General features: G+C 40.8%; 1 protein-coding gene across 2 annotated transcripts in view; it reads left to right on the top strand.

The window, feature by feature from the left end:
* LOC122968703 (netrin receptor UNC5D-like) overlaps positions 1–17700 on the top strand; it is a 180896-nt gene extending 163196 nt beyond the window's left edge. For both annotated transcript variants that reach the window (XM_044334108.1, XM_044334109.1), the window contains 8 exons: positions 8–92; positions 5003–5174; positions 7819–8049; positions 10608–10757; positions 12839–13003; positions 13270–13448; positions 16215–16409; positions 17597–17700. In XM_044334108.1, the coding sequence (XP_044190043.1) occupies positions 8–92; positions 5003–5174; positions 7819–8049; positions 10608–10757; positions 12839–13003; positions 13270–13448; positions 16215–16409; positions 17597–17687 (1268 nt within the window). In that variant the 3' untranslated portion in view covers positions 17688–17700. The remainder of the gene's footprint in view (positions 1–7; positions 93–5002; positions 5175–7818; positions 8050–10607; positions 10758–12838; positions 13004–13269; positions 13449–16214; positions 16410–17596) is intronic.
* The last annotated feature ends 1339 nt before the right edge of the window (positions 17701–19039 follow it).

Below are 19039 nucleotides of genomic sequence, written 5' to 3'. Positions count from 1 at the left end.
TCTGCAGGTATCAGTCTGTTGGTGCCTCATGGGGGGATCGCAGAAGACACTACCTGGGAAATGTACATGATCATCAACCAGGAGGACAGCAGGTGAGGGACTCTTACTGAGGCAGAGCAGTCTGCTTCTAAGGCTGCTCTCTTTTAATCTTTCAACCCATCGCACCGCATCCCTCGTCTCTCATCCTGCCATAGCGTCTCCTCCTCTCTTTGCCAAACATACATCGCAAACATGCACAGATATAGACGGACCCTCCCATACAGAGAATACACATGTACTGTCACATGTACTGTACGCATGCATACACACATACGGATACAGACATATTCCCAGCCAGCATGGGGTCCTTGCTCATCTTGCCGACTCTACAGGGGAGGACATAATGTGTCACAAATACATTGGCAGCTGCAGACAGATTGCATTACTGCCTTAAGCAACTGTCTCAGCAGAGAAAGATACACTCCATGGCTCTGATAGCCTGTTTTGTGTTTGTAGACATAACTGTGACAATATCTTTTTCAATCATGACTGGTTAGAGTGGTGAATATTGTGAACTTTGTGAAGCCATGATGATAGGTGATATCGATCTGGTTTTTGGTTCGATGGAACGTGATATGCTACAAAGTTAAGATGACTATTCCTTGCCAGCAGGAGCCTTATTTCTGTAAGTTTTCCGTTGAGATTTACACAAAGCTATTACTCAAGAAGAAAATGGCAGGGTAGATAAGAGCCGTTTGAAATGGTGCCTAATACATTTGGCTTCTTTGCAACAGCCTCAAAAGCTGTCTGACAACTCAAAGTCAGTTTTCGGACATGTTCTTGATTTAAAGCAGACAGTATCAACGTGTCAGCATGTCTGTGTGAAACCTCGCTAGCGAGATATCACCCTAACAACACAGCTAACAGCCTGTGCTTCTCAATGAAATTCAATTTCTACATCCGAGCGAGGATCGTGACATTCGGTGCGATCTGAAATTCAGCCGTCATCTCACCTCACCTCCCGCCCCCACCCATTAATTGCCCAGGGTCATCTGGGTTAAAGATACAGATCAAAGGTCATATATAGGCTGTGGCTCGGAGCACAGTTAGTGGGCTGGTTGCACACTCCCCTGCCCAGAGTCTCCCCAGTTCAGCCAAGCTGCTGCCCTCCAGGCTCCTGCTTTGCTCTGATAAGCCTGATGCTGTTTACTTCTCTGGCTGTCATTTAAGAAGCTGCAGGAGCCGTGCACCACTGGGCTGTCAGTCAAACCCTATCTTCTGACAGCTGCAGAGTCCAGGGGAGAAATTGGATCCTTTCTTCCCATTCAAACCTCGGCCATCTACATAAGACGACGCTTTCCTCTGCAAAGAATAAGAATCGATCAGCTCTGGCTCAGTTTCAGGTGTTCACAAGAGCTTCCGCTCGTCCTCTGGGTTTTTATGGCGTTGTTTTGTGTGTGATCCTCTCCGGCTCAGTAGGGGGCGGTGGATATTGTAGTCCAAGGACAGAATGATAGCGCATGACGGAATACGCCTGATATGAGGTGACTCACACAAGTTTGAGTGAACGAGTCGAGCTATATCATCCTCGTTTTTTGAGCATACTTTGCAAATTCCTTTGTAGTATCAATCATACCTGCCTCAGACTATGCTTCCTTTAATATTTGGATTAACAGTGGTTGTTTTAGGATACATATTATTTGGACTGTCTTTTTAGTATTAACTGAGTTGACTTTATTTAATACTAATACTTTAATAAGCCTCTTGAACTCTGCCGTAACTGATTTTTTTGCCGTTTGGCAACAGCACAGCACAAATGACATATTATTATTACCTTTTGAAGTTGTTGTGGCTAACATAAACACATCCAGCAGACACAGAACAATGTTAGCATTATTTTTGAATCGTGTTTCTGGATACCTGATGAATTTAACTCAGATGTTCACTCTTCATTTATCTGTGTTCATCTCCACCAACTCCTGAGGGAAATATCTGCTGCCTGTCTGTCTGTCTACTGTTCGGTGCAGTGCAGGTAGCATACAGTGGCTTTGTCACTGAAAACAGCTGTCTGCTAATGCTGAAAAGAACACTAATAAGAGCGATGACAGTGAATCAAAACCATTAAACCAAAACAGTGAGCTGAATGAATGATAATAAAATGTTCTGTAGAGTTGAAGAGAACTGCAAAATCTGTCGGTTTATGCCTGCGATTGACTCCTTTCACATTACACATAGTCAGATCCATTATTCATATAGAAATATTGATTAGGGTAGATTCATGTCAATCATGTTAATTCAGTTATATAATTCCAGCTCTACAGCTCAGTTTTTTGTGTGTAATTGTGCTAAAACTCTGACTCCACGCTGCTGTGAAAGCTTGAGAGACAGACAAAATGAAATTTCTAATTGTAGTCTGAGCAACAAAGCTGGGAATGTGCTGGATGCTATTGTGTGAAAAAAGTGAAATGCAGGCATGTTATATGTGCTGCACATATGAAACATGACTTAACTAATAACCCCAATCCACTATCTACACTTTAACCACCATCCTGGAGTGATATTTCTTTGTTCTCATAACCACAATCTGAGATGCTAAATAACTATCTTTAATCTTTGCTCACAGGCAATCTGGCTAATTACCATAGTCTCAGCAGCAGGTAACCTTGGTTTCCTCTGAGCCTGGGGCTGATTAGCACAAAAGTGCAGCTGCAGGGCCACAGTTCTGTCTGGATGTGTGATTTTATTTTTAGACAGCGGATCATAACCTCTTTTAATTTTTTAGTGTTGATTGGTAACAATATAATGAAGAATAAAGTTTCACACAGCACTCGGCACCAGAAACTGTTAATATAACAGGAATCAAACATCCTCAACTACACATTGCAAATGTGGGAACTGACACATCGACTCTCACCTTCCCGCCACGGTCTTATTCATAAAACAATCCTCATGCATCTTGCAGGTCTTACAGGTAATCATTTCAGGGATGGAAACTGTCCTGCATTAGTATAGCTGCTGTTTATTGACTTCAATATTATAGAAATAGCTGTAGTTTCTTATTTTTTTAAGTTAGAGTTGAATAGCAAAGTATTTCGATGAACAGTAGTTGTCTCCCAATTCCATGCAACATACTACTAGTATACACTGTATGTACTTTATTCTAATTGTCATATAAAGCAAAAACAATTAGTCAATTAATAAATAAGTCGGTCCAATGATTTTAGATAACCAATTCAATGTTTCAGTCATTTTCACTTGAAATGATTCATTGTTTCAGTTGTTTTTCAAGTAAAAATGCCAAACATTTACTTGTTCCAGCTTCTCAAATATGAGCATTTGCTGCTTTTCTCTGCTTTATATTATTGCAAACTGAATATCTTTGGGTTTTGGACTGCTGGTCGGACAAAACAAGACATATGAATACATAATTTTCCATTATTTTTTCATATATATATATATGTATACTGTTTTGGCAGTTGGTATACAAGAAAGCAATGTACTTTCACATTTACACTAACAGGAAATAATGCAATGCATGAACTGATAGAGAACAGTCAACTACATCTTTGCAATGCCACTGACAGTCAGGTTCTTCTTTAACAATTAATACACTTTTTAGAGCTGCAACTAACGATTATTTTCATTATTGATTAATCTGTAGATAAAGACCCAAAGATATTCAGTTTACTATCATAAAATATTCATATTTGAGGTGCTGGAATCAGAGAGGTTGTTTTTTTGTTTTTTTTTAATGACTCAAAGCAATTAATCATCATCATTAAATATCATCATCATCATTAAAATAATTGGCGATACATTAAATTGATGGCAACTTATGGTTTAATCGACTGATCATTGCAGCTCTAAAGTTTTTCTGTTCGTTTCCTGAGATGTTCTTGGAGCAGTCCAGTCTCACAAAAATCTGTGGGTCAACAGTGTCCATCAACAATACACTCAAAAATCAAGTGTTTAATATGCACACGGGTTGAGAAAACCTAATTTTGAGTGTGAACAAACTACATACTAAAAACAGCTTAGAATTAGAGCATAGTATGGAATTGGGACACAGTTATATATATGTGGAGCCAGGTGGCACAGCGCCTGTATACTGCTGTTTGTGTACAGTTCATGTCAAGTGCAACCTATAAAAATCATACGTTCGTTGTCTCATTCTCACTATGTTTGTGCTTACGTGTGCATACTTATATGTGTGGGTGCACTCTCACGTTACACTTCTGCAATGCATCCGTGCCTACACGTCAGGGTTTGTCTCCACTGCAGTTATATTAATGATGTTGAGAAATATCCATGCTGCTCCAGTGACAACGGCACCAATATCGTGTCCCGTGTATGTGAGGTGTCCAGCCGGGCCAGCTGCATGACTGATGGTGGTCCCATCGATTTCTCTCAGTCTTCAGGGCTTCCAGCCAAGATTGGGCCCCTGGCCAAGAGCAGCTTGGCCCAGCTAATCTGTCACCGGGCTGGCCAGAGCAGGCTTCATAAGCTCCATCGACCCACAAAGCTTACACGCTGTGTGCTAAAGCCTGTCCTCCCCAGCCCCACTGTCCATTAGTCTTGGTGCTTTAATCTTCCTCTATCTGTGTGTCTGCGTGTCAGCTAGTCAGGGATTGATTCATTATGAGTGTCCAAGGATTTGAGTTTACTTTGTTCATAGGCAAGGGTCACACTCTGCTATCTGAGTGTTTGTTTAAGAAGCAATTCATAAGTAGTGAGATACTTGTTGTCATTTCATACTGTCTTAAACCCCAGTGGGTGTTTTTTGGGGTTTTTTTGCTGTTTTGGTGTACAGAGAGAGGAAATTTGACTTAATTTTATCATATACAGTATGTTTGCAATATCATGAGATATGTCGTTTTAAAATGTGTTGTGGTATTTTACTCTTACCTTGTATATTTTGATTGTTATGCACCACAACACCAAAGCAAATTGATTGTGCAAACCTACTTGGCAATAAACCTGATTCTGATTCTACTTGTGTTCCTTTTTTCCTTTGTGTGTGCAGTACTTTGTCCGAGGACGGACCAGAGATCTTTCTGAGCCCTGCGGTCATGTATGGCCCACCAGGCCTTGACCTGTCCTGTCCCATAGCCATGACCATAGCCCATTGTGCTGAGGTTGCAGCTGATAATTGGACCATCCGACTAAAGAGGCAAATGCAGGACAACAAATGGGAGGTGAGTAATTTCATATTAAACTTCAGCCTCAGCTATCAGGTCGAGATTTTCAGGTCCAAACGTCGGTGCAGAATGTTAAAAAGTGCAAACACACAACTTTCACCATTCGGCCAGAATATCAATACAATCTGATAAACTGCTATGACTTACTTTGATGAAAATTTTCATCCCGCAGTGTAGTCATGCAAGCACGGAGCCGATTTCAGGGTTGCCGGCTCAGATTCGTCATTCTGTATCAAATTCAGCCTTTCAAGCTCTACCTCATGCTGTCATACATCCAAAAGAAATGTCAGACCAAATGCAAATTGCGACTATTAGTCATTGAAATAGTCAATAGTCTTTTCCAGTTTAATGATAATGGTATTTTAAAGCATTACTCTTTCACATATCTGTGAAGTCTGCATTGCAGCTGTTCATAGAATTAAACCACAACTATTTAAGAATTCTAGATATAGGCATAAGGGAATATGTATCATCTCAATTATTCTTGAAAATAATTATTAAACTGTGACTTTGACTATGACTGCCAGTGAGATGAATATTTAAACACTAACTTGGGATTAATGTGGGTCCCAGAAAATACTGTTCACCAACTAAATTTAGCTACTTTAACTTTATTATTTATTTTTTATCTTTGCTAGAAAACCGTTGGAAATCTCTTCGGTATAAAAAAGGCAAGAAATCACTATTATCTTCCAATGGTTAGTGTTTTAAACAGAGATCAAATATAGTGACATACAATATAATGACTAAAACATAGAGACAATGGCAATTCATCTATAAAAGCTTCTCATAAAAAGGTTTAACAGAAGATGGTTCTAGTTTAAAAAATGATGTTCTTCAACTAGCTTTTAGCTATAATGAAAATGAAAATCAAATTTGCAGACACACCGACAGATTTTAATAAAAACTGGTAAAAGGTCTAAACTGGCAAGTGTGCTTTTTTTAAAGATTTAGTACTTTATTGCTCTAAATGCAGTATAGTGCTATCTCTGCTGCTGTCGAGATTTTTTTTTTTCTCACATCCAGCTTTCAGTAAAATAACACCTCGGAAAAGTCCTTCAACTCTGCCCTGTAGAGCTACTTCACAGTCTCACGGAGACTTGTTCAGACATCTGACTCCAATCCAAACACCCTCTATCCATTTTCGTGTTCCTTCTCGGCAGAGTATCTAAGATGCTCTTTTAATGTTTAACTAACCTCATCAAAAAGCTTTGGGGACCTCATCGAGGCGGAGTGACCCCGGAGCCAGTGAGCTTGCGTGACCTAAGAGGGCCTGTGGCTTTCTCCCAGCCGGGTCCTTTCACTCTGTGTGACATTTACACAGATGTAATTTGCCAGCAGACGTGTTACACAAAAGGGAGCTATCAAAAGACCCATCACTGGTGGGAGCTATATTCCATCGGAAAGGACAGGAAAGGAGACGACGGAGTCAGCAGAGAAGGAATAGACAGACGGAAAGATGCAGACGTGTTCAGAAAAAGAGAAAATGTTCCTCAAGAAAATGTGACGCCGTGACCCGTCTCAGTCTGTCGCTGTGAAATAATGAGCCCTTTATCTCAGGAAGGATGCTTACTCAAACCCTAATCTCTGAAATTAGTGATATAAAGGGAGATGGAGGTCTCTCTTCCTCTCTTTCCTTCTCTCTCTCCCCTCCTCTCTCTCGCTCCGTCTGCTTCTCACTGCCATTCCCATTAAAGCTTGCACTTTTGTACCGCTAGAGTTTGACTCCATCATTTCTCCCTGGCTGCCTGGCGGGGATGAGCTATGTCATGGAGATCTTTCATGTCTGCTGCAGTGCTAATGGGGCAGGTTTAGGAAGCTGTGGGCCACTAAATTACTCTGCATTGCTTTGTATGCTTTTTCCAGGCCATATGCAGAGGGGACCTGTGGGTCACAGTTATGTTTCAAAGGTGATTTAGGGAGGATTGAGCACAAGATGAGGAGCAATTGGCCATCGGATACAACTGCACCCCGCTAATCCGTTTTGTCAGTGTTACTATATCCCCATCTGTTTAGTGAGATGTGTCATTATTCATTTGGCCCTCGTTCAGCTTTGCACACTTCCTGATCCTATCTGAGTCTGTTTATGAGGCAAAGGTTCCAGTTTATTGTCTGTGAAGTGTCTTAATAATATCCTAAACAATAATAGAGTCACTTTTTAACTATAAAATGCTGGATCCATGCCTCTCATGGCTTGTTAACTAACTGCATGACCATTTAAATGTCTCTTTTTTTGCCTATTTTTCTACAGTCAGGCAATAATAGATAATAGATGCGGTAATATATCTCGCATGATTAATGATCACAAAGCGTTGCCTTACTCACATATCACAAGCTTAATGGTGGTCAGCTTTCAGTTTGATGGTTCTGTTAAAGCCTCTTTCTCCCCCCCGCAAACAACTTCTTGGCAGTAAGTGAAATATATTAATCATGAATCAATGCAGTCAGCTCAGCTGTGTATAGCTCGCTGCTTAATCCTCGAAACCAAAAGTCAAAAACCTTCAACGAGACAGAATTCCAATATTGAGATATTCCCAGAATTAACTTGCAAGGCCTTAAAATGAACTGTTAACTGTCAGAATATGTGTTTAATGCATCAAAACTAAATCTGGTCTCTCTGGATGTATCCTCCCCTCTAAAGGAAGTGATGTCTGTGGATGAGGAGAGCACATCCTGCTACTGCCTGCTGGAGGCCCAGAGGTGCCACGTGCTGTTGGAGCATCCGGGTCACTACGCCCTGGTTGGGGAGCCACTGACGCAGGAGGCTGCCAAGCGGCTGAGGCTGGCTGTGTTTGGTAGTCCGGACACCAGCAACTCTCTGGGCTTCACCCTCAGGGTTTACTGTGTGGACGACACGCCCCATGCATTTCAGGTATGAAGGAGAGTATAAAGTAAAGCTGAGGCTGATGGGAATGTCAGGAATGTCAAGTGTTGGAGAAATTAAAATACTGACCTGATGATGATGCAATCCATCCAATAATTGTTGTGACATTTCCCTCAAAAACACACAAATATGAACCTCATGGTGATGGTAGAGGAAAGGTCAAATGTCACTAAGGTAAACCATCTGGGAACCATGAATCTCTGTATAAACTTTCACAGCAGTCCAATACATGTTGAGATATTTCAGTCTGGACTGATCCCAAGCGATGCCCAGTATTTCCAACAGTTTTAGCACACAATATGGCATAAATATATGATTTAAAAATAAATAAATTGCAAGGTTCGGTCTGTGTGGCAGCTAGTTTTTCCTGGAAGAATTGATGCCTGAGTGTCTGTACTCCACTGAGAATCTGCCTGTTCAGTAACATTGCCACTGGGAGATGCTTGATGACTAGGAGACAAAGAGGGACTTTTAATTACAAAGACAACAGATGCTCCAAGGTTGCTTCCCTGCCCTTTCTTTGCGGAATTTAATTTGTTCTCTGTTAATTAAATGTGTTTCAGCATTGCATTCCATGTGACGAGCACTTGAACACGTTAAAATGAGACACATTCTCAGATGCAGCACTAGTTCATCATTGTACTCTTGAGTGGTGCTTTGTGAAAAAGTTTTCGCCCCTTCTCCTCGCAGCGTGGGCTGACTCAAACATATAAACACAGCCAAAAAGAAGAAAAAAAACAAACAACTTTTTAGAGGGGTAATTTATTTCCTGTCTTAATTATAGACATATAGTTTTTTTTCTGAAGTAGTGCTGATAGTTGTCCTGTACAGCCACTGTTGCATTGCCATTAGTCCTGCTTCACTTTTGGCTTCATTCAAGAACTAGAATGTGAACAAAGAGAAATTGGATGTCGGTGCCAAGAGCCAATTCACTCCACCTCTCCATCAGTCAAACGTGGTTATTTGTTCATTTGTTCTCTTTTTTTGTTTGGCTTTTGTTTGCGCTTCATACGACAATTAATTTCCCCTGTGAGCTTGAAGCAGGAATTGATCAGGTTCAAGACAGCCCTGCACGGTTTGCATTTCCCTTCTCTCCGTGCTGTGCGAGTGAAAGGGTGAGCACCCACCGTGCATGCAGGGCTCACACCCGCCCCTCCCCTTGAGTCCCCTCATATACAGGAAATGTAAACACAAACATTCACATACACGGCAAAACATGCACACAGATATTATTGTTCTCCATAGAGCTGGGAAAAAAAATACAATACCACAAGACAGGAAGCCGCAAAGTATAATATTGACAAAAGACTTGCATAATTTGTTTTGATTTTTGTCTCTGTTTATGTCTTCTCTTTGTGTACGACCAATATGTCGGACAAACAGTTTGGGCTGCTCTCTTTATCTGATTTTTTCAGTGTCAGTTTGTCACTCGTGTAGTCTGTCAGTTTGATCCATTTTGTGTCTGTTTATGTGTTCTGAGCAGCAGTGACTCTTGGGAGCCGCAATCGAGCTTTTTTAACTTTTAAGGCCAGTTGCACGGGATGCTTTGAAAGCTTAAAGATACACAGTGCACCGCCCTGCTTTTATTTTTATTCAGAGTTTGATTTTTTTTTTTTTTACATCACGGTCACAACATTCCTCTAAATGTGCAAGAGGCACTGAGCAGATATTAAATCAAGGCTCAAAGGGGTGCACGGGCATCACTTAAAACCCAATAAAACTCATAACTAAAAGATTCCTTGCATGTAATGGCATTAGTCTTTTTAAATTAGGTTTTGTCTTACTTTGGATATTCATATTTGTATTTATTTATTTCATTTCTTTCCCTGTTTTTATGAGTTTGGAAGCTGTGGTGATTCGGTCGCATTGCAGAAACTGGTTTTGGTTCATGTGCAACAGCTGAATTCTCAATATCAGGTGTTGGGAAAACCAGTTTATTATTCTGCTGATTATTTTCTCAATTAACTGAATAATCATTTGGTCTATAAAATGTCCAGCGTGATTTCCTGAAGCCGCAGATGACGCCTTCGAATTGCTCATTTTGTCTGACAAACAGCCCAAAACCCAAAGAGAGTCAGTTTCATGTCGTAAAACATAAGAAAAGCAGCAAATCCTCTTAATTAAGAAGCTGAAACTAGGAGGTGATTTGGCATTTTTCGCTTAAAAAATGATTAAATTGGTTAATTAGTTATGAAATTAGTTTTAGATGAATTTTCTGTCAATCAACTGTTGATTAATTAACAACTTAATCAACTCTTCACCTTCATATAAAGCACCTTGGTATAAAGCACTACAGTTAGGCTCAGAGTTGTCTGTTTTGCTGTGTGAGGATGAAGGTATATTATAAACTTTTGTGAATTATTAACGAACAGAAACATTTTGTTGTACATGAAAAACCGTCCTGCACCAGAACTCGAGTCTTACACTGGGTTTATCAGCCATATAACATGTTACCTACCTCTTTTCTCTACTTCTGTAACCTCCCCCCCCCCCCCACCACCACTCCTGGAAAAAAAAAAAAAACAACCCACACCTTTCCTTATCAGGAGGTGGCAGTGGGCGAGCGCAGCAGGGGCGGGCGGCTGCTGGAAGAGCCGAAAATGATGCTGTTCAGAGGGAACACTCTCAGCCTCCAGGTGTCCATCCAGGACGTCCCACAGTTACTCTGGAGCATCAAGCCTTTCACCACCTGCCAGGTAGGCGGTTTCTTCTAGCTGTGGGTTTGTGAGCTTCTGTCATGTGTCGTGTAAAATAACGTAAAGCGGCGAGCACGTTTTACCACGTTCACGTCTCGTTTCTAATTTAAACCGAGCTCTGCTTTGTCAGGGTCACGGATCTCAAATGAAGCCGCGCACCTTCATCTTCTCTGCGTTCTATGTTCCTCAATTAGAGCTCTCTCCTCCACCGGTTTGCCTTTTTGTTACTTGGTCACATCAAAGCCAAAGGACAGCAGCAAGGGCACAGCAGGAGATCACTAAAGCTAGCTATCTCACCCACACACACACACACACACACACACTCTTACGAAATAAATTATGACTGCCAGGCAGGCACACGCACACACACACATCTCATAGTTATCTTCCTCGGGGTCCACATGCTGCATGTTCTGCTCTGCCCTGTGATGTTTATCCCACCAGTGACATCCTATTAGCTGAATTAGTCCACCATACTGCCTCCAGAATACCAACAAGGTTTTCTTGGAGAGGGAAGAGCCACAATGTGAGGGTCCTACAGGGAAGATGACTGTAGACTTTCATTCAGACACTACTCTCGCCTTAAGGAGGCTTTTACAAGTAGCCATCTTCTTGTCTGATGGATCTGAAGAGGGGGTGATTCATCCATAAAACACTGTTTTTGACCTGTTCTCACAGCGCCACTGTCTGGGTCACACAGTAGTTAGTAATGGAAGTCAAAATTGTCCTTTTAGAATCCATTCACTCACAAACTCTCTGACTTTTGGTTTTTCTGTTGCTATATTTTGGCAGAAGTGCATTTTAAAACCGGGTAAATTAAGCCATCTCAGTCCTGCTTCCATATTCACATTACAGATTGGTGTTTACATTTTTAAATATACTTTTTGCAAAGGGAGAATTTACATACATTATAGTAAAAAGGACACATCCAATAATAATACATCATTAACAATAATAATAATACAATCATCATCATCATCAATCATAATTATACATCGTCAACAATAATACATGTACATCTGATGTCTTTTCAGTTCCTTTACTGTTTGTTTACATCACCTCTAATAGTGACTTAGTGAAGGACAACTAAACACCTCGTCTTCCATATTTTAGTTACAACAGTTCATGTTATTGTCCAATAAAATTCATGGTTCAATCTGGGCATTTTTTTTTAGAAAGACACAATATAAATCACATTAATATTAAAACCAACACACACACACACACACACATCTTTAGACCTTGGGCATTTTAAAAGTAAATGTTCAATAGTTTCATCTTCATCACAGTTGTCAATAAGGCATTTTTTAGTTTTAACAAAGCAGCTCCACTTGACGACTGCTCGGACTGCTAGTCTGCCAACTGATACAATATATATCAATATCTTATTTATTTTCTGAAGACATAACTGGGAGTCAGATTCATCTAAATTTTTGTAGTGGAAAACACCACCATACAGGTTATTACACAGTTTGGAGTTTATATTATTACTGGACATTTCAACCCAATCAGTATTCAAGGCATATTAGGAAATATCAGAAATTGGAATCGAAGACATAACGAGCCAACAATGTGGTAAATATGACTTGGGAAGACTGAATGTAATCCTGTGGGCTCTACTTCTTTGGAGTATAATCTTGTCTCATTACATAGACTATTTCCGCTAATATTGTGGACTTAGGTCTGTATTATTTATCAATCTACATGCTAAGACTGTAAGGTGTAATAAAACAGTGATATAAAGTTAAACTTCATTATTTCTCCCAGGCAGCTGTAAATAAAATAATAATAATAACGAAACAATTTACAAAATTCTTGCACTAATGACTCCAGCTCTCCCATGGGCTCTAACGCTCGCTGCTTCTTTCTGACGGGTAAACTGCTTGATTAGGTAACATCACTGATTGGCTAAAGAGGCCACTCATTTGGTCTTAATTAATCATGTAAACAGCAAAGTGGGCGGCAAAGCAGGATTCAAATAACGAATGTCTTTAGCGGGGATTTAATGAGTTTGTTGTCTCCCCTCGTCTAATCCTTTAATCGTTCTCCCTGTCCGCCCTCTGTCTCTCCTCGCTCCGCAGGAGTTCTCCTTTTCTCAGGTGTGGGCCAGTAACCAGCGTCCCCTGCAGTGTGCCTTCTCTTTGGAGCGATACAGCCACTCCTCGTCTCAGCTCTCCTGCAAGATCAGCGTCCGACAGGTCAAAGGGGAGGAGCAGATACTCCAGGTCTACACGTCTGTGGTGGAGGTGAGTGGCGCTCTTAGAGAGGGACGACGTGTTCCGGCCCCGGTTGCGTGGGCAGTCATACCGCTTGTTAATAGGTTCTTTTATTACACTGAATAACTCTTGATTTGATTTAAGAGCTTGCTTAATGAGCCTCTCAGGGAGCTTTTCATGTATAGATTGCAAATTGTCTTCAGTCCTTGTCCTTGTCTTCATATTGAAGTAGTGAGATTTTCAGCTGCAGTATCAAGATCACCCTGACACCTCTTTTCTTTCTCGCTTACCACTAGAACGAAAAGGGAGTGGTTCCCTTTTTCACTCAGTCGGACTGTACCATCACCTCTCAGACGGGGTCAAGGGCCTTTAAAATCCCCCTGTCCATCCGTCAGAGAATCAGCGCCACCTTTGACACCGCTAATGCCAAGGGGAAGGACTGGCAGCTCTTAGCCCAAAAGCTCCACATAGACAGGTATGAGTTATAAATCTGTGAAATCTTTTATTTCATTCCCATTCTTCACTTCATCCACATTCACCTATTGTTGAGTCATCTATGTGTTACACAAGCCGGGATATACCGTATGAGTCAGTGATTATGTTTCGTTCAAGTGTTATGACAGAATAATAGAATAATGACTAGAAAGCAGAAGTGCTGCATCTCCTGCTCGCTCCACTATATTCCTACTTTGAATACTATTTTTAATCTGGAATTTAGGCACCGTGTCTGCCCTAATCTTCCATCACCAACCAGCCTTCAGTAACACACCACACTGCTGATTTCATTATAGATCTAGAAACACATGCACAGAGAAAGAGAGATAGAGAGAGAGAGAGAGGGGAGGGGGGGGTGTAAGGGCACTTTAGCATAGTCTGAATAACTGCGGAGAAGATGCCATGTTTTGCAGAAATCTGAGGGAAGGTCTCAGACCGCTGACAGGCCAGCCTCTGGTGAGAAAGTGTGTTCATGTTAGCGCTCCTCATTAGCGGCATCTCTTCATGTGCCCCATCCTCCAACCCCTTGCTAAAGTCTCCAGAGGTGGTGCCAGGTCAGTATTTGCGTAGGCTGCGGAGGATTTTTAGTTGTTTGGCGGTGTGGGTGATCTCTATTTGTGCTTCAGAAGAGAAGTCATTAATCAAACGCTTATAGCCATGAAGACTCTTAGATCTGTGCAGTCAGTTCCATCGAGCGTTCGAGAGAGAAAGTACCGTCTTTTCTGTTTCTGTTCTGTCTTTCTCGCTAGTTGGAGAAACGTGAGTGGGGAAAAGTTAACTGACAAACTGTGACAGAAACTAGGTGATTAAGGAACTCCACTTTAACTGAGTCTGAAAACAAACATCTGTGACTGAGGGATAGGGGGGGGAGAGAGGATTTTCAACCCAGTGGAAACACATGAAGAAGCATGTAATGGGAATGTCTCTACCTAGTTAAGCTGATTGTTGTAATTATTTCCCTGAATGTTTTGGTGGAACGTCATCATGCCGAGGAGAGTAAGTGGGATTGAAAGGCAGTAAAGAAACTCACAAGGTCCCATTGTAATGAAACAGTGCACTCTGTTGGATGGGTGTCATAACAACAGCAGAGGAAGGACATTTGTTTTAATGAAATCATGCTTGGAGCTTGTTTACTCACACAAAATAACACATGTTCACACCATAAACTATGACTACATTTGACTGTTTCCATAGTATTGTTGGCATTAAGACAAAGAAATTTACTTGATCTTTGCTGGTTATTATTGACTGACTAATAGTCAGATCAATAGATTTTATTAAATACATTTTCCAATTAAAATACAAACATTGCTCAGTCTCCTTTGGGCAATGATAATATTTCTATATAACAATCCATAAATTAAAACATTTTTATTGAAGTCCCTTCCACTCAGAAATGTATTTCGCTTACTGTTACTTCAGTTGGATGTTTGAGCTTCACTGTGCAGAATGATAAATGTGCAGAGTTTGACACTAGAAGGCTGTTTTTAAAATCTTCTGCTGAAGGGGGAGAAGTTTCTCCGAGCTCGCCTTGAGCTGAGTTACAGACGTGTACATATGAGCAGGATTTGGTGACATCACAACTAGTTTTGGAGCCAATCGTGGTCCGGTATGCGGCTTACACAAGTGTGATGTGGAAACTTGAAACCTCCAGTGCACATACACTGATAATGGACTTATCAGTGAAGTAAGAGACATCTTATGTCTAGCAGATATATTTATATGCATATTGTTCTGGATTTTTGGGGGAATTTCTAACTAGGTAATTGAACTTTTTTGTTCAAAAAGACTAGATTTATATGTCTGGAGCAGATCTATAAGTATTTGTTTCTTTTACATAGAAACAAATGAGCTGGAAATTCAGGAATTACTAAATTACAGGAGACAACTCGTGTTATAAACTACTACCCATAATGAGTCTACACTGAGAATGCTTAAAGGGACACTCCACCAATTTTATGAACTTCAGTCTACTATTATAACAGTTGTGTAATATCTTCTGGACGATGCCAACAGGGCTATTTCAAAATTTTTAATAGAAAGTTACGAAGGTTACGAAGTTACAAAGAGCTACGAACTGAAAGAAGGGCTGAACAATTAATCGAAATTTTATCGAAAATCACGATATGGCCTACTGCAATTTTCAAATTGCAGGAGGTGCGATGTTTGTTAAAGGCAAAATGTGTGTCCAAATAACATTTTTAATTAAATATTGTCGTGCTGCAGAGATGTCGTCGCCCACTCAACATATTCTACACTTAAGAAAACATCTTTGTTTGGTGCAAGTCCCTGCAAAAATCACACAATAATATTATGATTATTCCCTCTGATATCGCAAATCATATCGCCAATTGTAACATCAGTCAAAATAATCGCAATTAGATATTAATTAAAAATTGTTGCCCTAGATGAAAGTGGGCTTTTAAGAGGGAAGGAAGATCTAATGAAAGATGTGAGATGTGAGTTGGATCATGGGAATCGTAGGATCCAACGTTTTCGGAGCTTGACCCATATAAGAGTCGAGGTATCTCAGCCTCTGCTGCTTCCATTTTGCCCATTCTCCTTTTTTTTATCTGTCTCTTTACTTCCAATTTTATGGAAGTACCGAAACATCTTATCATAGTTAGTCCAAAGCAATCACTCCATTACTGAACCATTATTAACTGGCACTCTCACTTGTTCTCAGCATTTACTCTCTGCCATGTCATCCACACTAAAATGATATTCCCTTTTCCTTGGCCTATAGGAACCTGTGCTACTTTGCATGCCAGGAGAGCCCATCATCAGTGATTCTGAGTCTGTGGGAAGCTCAACACCAGGACTCAGGGGATTTGGATTCTCTGGCCAGTGCCCTTGAGGAAATCGGCAAGGTCCAGTCCCCCAGGACGGCCACGCTTGGCTTCAGCAAAGAAGAGCGAGACTCAGAATTCACTAAGCTTGGGTAGGACAGGTCGACAGCAGATCAAATCATGATGAACCTTTACTGCATGAACACTGATGATCAGGTGTGCTAGCTAACGTATGGTGTGGAGGAAGAGATGCAAAGAGGACAGCAGGGAAAATCAGTTGCGGACTGTTACTAAAGGAACACCTCTGCTAAACCAAATGGCACGTACAGACAGACGGCAAATCATGCAACGACCCAGAGAGAGAGAGAGAGAGAGAAAGAAGTATTTGTGTTACTGAGAGGCACCAACGAAACATTTTAGAAAGGGATATAGACATCTAACACCCATCTTTGATTGAGAAATGTCAACTTTTGACACTTTTGAAGACCGGTTTGATAACCTGTACTCAAGGATTATGGATATCTGTGTGAAGAGGACTCTCGACATGGGATGGAGTATGTTTTAGACAGACTGCCAATCAGGCGGGTGTTGTGACCTTCCCAGATTAGGACATGCTGGCACTTGCCCTCAAAGTGTTTAGTGTAATGTCGTTATGTTGTCATTCATTTTCTATATCTCCTAATGCTTTTCTTTTTCTGCATAGTGTCTCTAACGTTAGGTGAAAGAAACAGAAATGAAGGAATATCAGAACATATCGTTGATACTAATCAGGCCAGAGATACTGACGGTGATTGTCCACACTGATTAGCATGTAAAAAGAATTTGATGATGCCCACATGCTTTAAAAAAAAAAAAAACTTCTGACGGCTTTTACAGAGATGAATTGGCATGGATCACATGGATAGCAGTCACTATTAAGAGACACACACATCCACATATACTGCAGTACCCCTGAGGCACTAATGTTGCACTTCTGAGGAACATTTTCAACCCCACAGGCAGACTACATGGTCAAAGTAAAGTCTGCAGAGGATTAGTTACACCAGTGATGTTTGCTGCACCTGGCAATCCAGCCAGAAATGCACTGCATCCCATAATGTCTATTAATCAACCTCTGCTTCATTTAGAGGAAAATGTATGTCTCGATTGTGATAACTGACAAGACAAACTCTGGTTGAGTTGTGTGTACTTACTTGCCCCCCCTGGGACTTAATTTTTCTTGATTCTTGAATTTTTGGGGGCTTTTTTTTTTTTCAGATCACAGCTTGAAACTTATTACCTTGACATCATTATTTGGAGAAAAATCTCACACTCCGTCTCCTCTGTCTTCACTTCCCAGGCAGAGCCAGCATCCACTTGAACAAAGACATCCCAATCAGGACGATCCACACATTCAGTTACTCCTCCTGCCCCTAAACTTAATAAAGTGAACTTTGTGTTGAACTCTGTGTTGGCTCTCTCTTTTCATCTGCTTAATCAATTCAGCTCTTGAAAGGCATCCCACATACTGTACGGTCGAGAAATCAGCCACAGTAAATATTCAAAAAATGCATTCAGCAAAGAGATGAAACAGAGACCCATACAAAGTCCAATTTTCAGAAAGATGTAAAACAGCTTGGATGTCAGATCATTGCAACAGGATGGTATCACATTGTTTTACTGTTTGAACTGCACCAAAAAGAGACTTACATATGGATTAGGCCTCTTTCCAACATGCCTGATGTTGCTGGTGCTAACCCTCCATTCAAAAAGCTACAAAGTCATTTTTAAGATGTCTAAACCATCCAAAAGATCAGTTAATGCACGCTTAAGACGGGGAATATACAGAGAGATAGAGAATCCTGTGCAAACTTGGTCAACTACAGTAACTAAGGATTCTCTGCTCTGTCTCTGCAAAAGGGTTTAACCATCTCAGAGTTACCCAGACTAAATGAAATAATGCTCCCCGTCCTTCTTAGATGTACTTAAAGGCATATTTAGACATTTTGGGAAATTAGCTTTTCCCTTTCTTGCCGAGAGCAAGACGAAAAGATTGATACTACTTTAATATGTAAGAGTGGTATCGATTTTCCCATCTAAATCTCATCAAGAAAGGGAGAAGTTTATTTCCCAAAATGTCAAATTATGCCTTTAAGTACTTCTAAGAAGCCGGTTAGCTTAGCATAAAGACCGGAAACAGCTATCCCGGCTCTATAGCCGTACAAAAACTTGTTACACAACAATTTGCAGTCATCTTCATGCTGGCAAAGGATTGCAGATTCAAGTGTGCTCATGCTGGCTCTACAGTGGGAAAGCAAAATCCTGTGGATTTGAGTATTCATGGAAATTATTCTGAGATATCCAACCACATTTCATTTGACAGTTGGGGTGCTCTTGAAAATCTGTTTTCAGTGAGCCATGACTGCCAAATAATCAAACTGGAAATAATGTAGACCTCTAGTCTATCAGCAAGCCTTTGTCGTGTATGGATCAAAGAACAGCACGAGTACGGACAAACCTCCATAAGGGGGGAGGAAGGGAGGGGGGGGGGGCTGATTCCTCACTATCAACCGAAAAGGTCACTGTGTAGAAAGGCCAAAGTTTGGAATATATTTACACCTGGAGGAAACAGATTCACGTGGAGGCCTCGCTTCAGTTGTCACATGCAGAGTTAGACAACCAATACAGATGGTTGTGTTTGGACACTTTGATCTGAAGCTCAACCAGGATTAAAGAACGTGATCAAAGAAAAGATACAGCTGTCAGAAAAAATGAAATCTCCTCTCCATAACGTCTGTTTAAA

Source organism: Thunnus albacares, chromosome 18 (assembly GCF_914725855.1).
Source record: "Thunnus albacares chromosome 18, fThuAlb1.1, whole genome shotgun sequence".
Classification (NCBI taxonomy): Eukaryota; Metazoa; Chordata; class Actinopteri; order Scombriformes; family Scombridae; genus Thunnus; species Thunnus albacares.
This window is presented reverse-complemented; position numbering and strand designations above follow the sequence as displayed.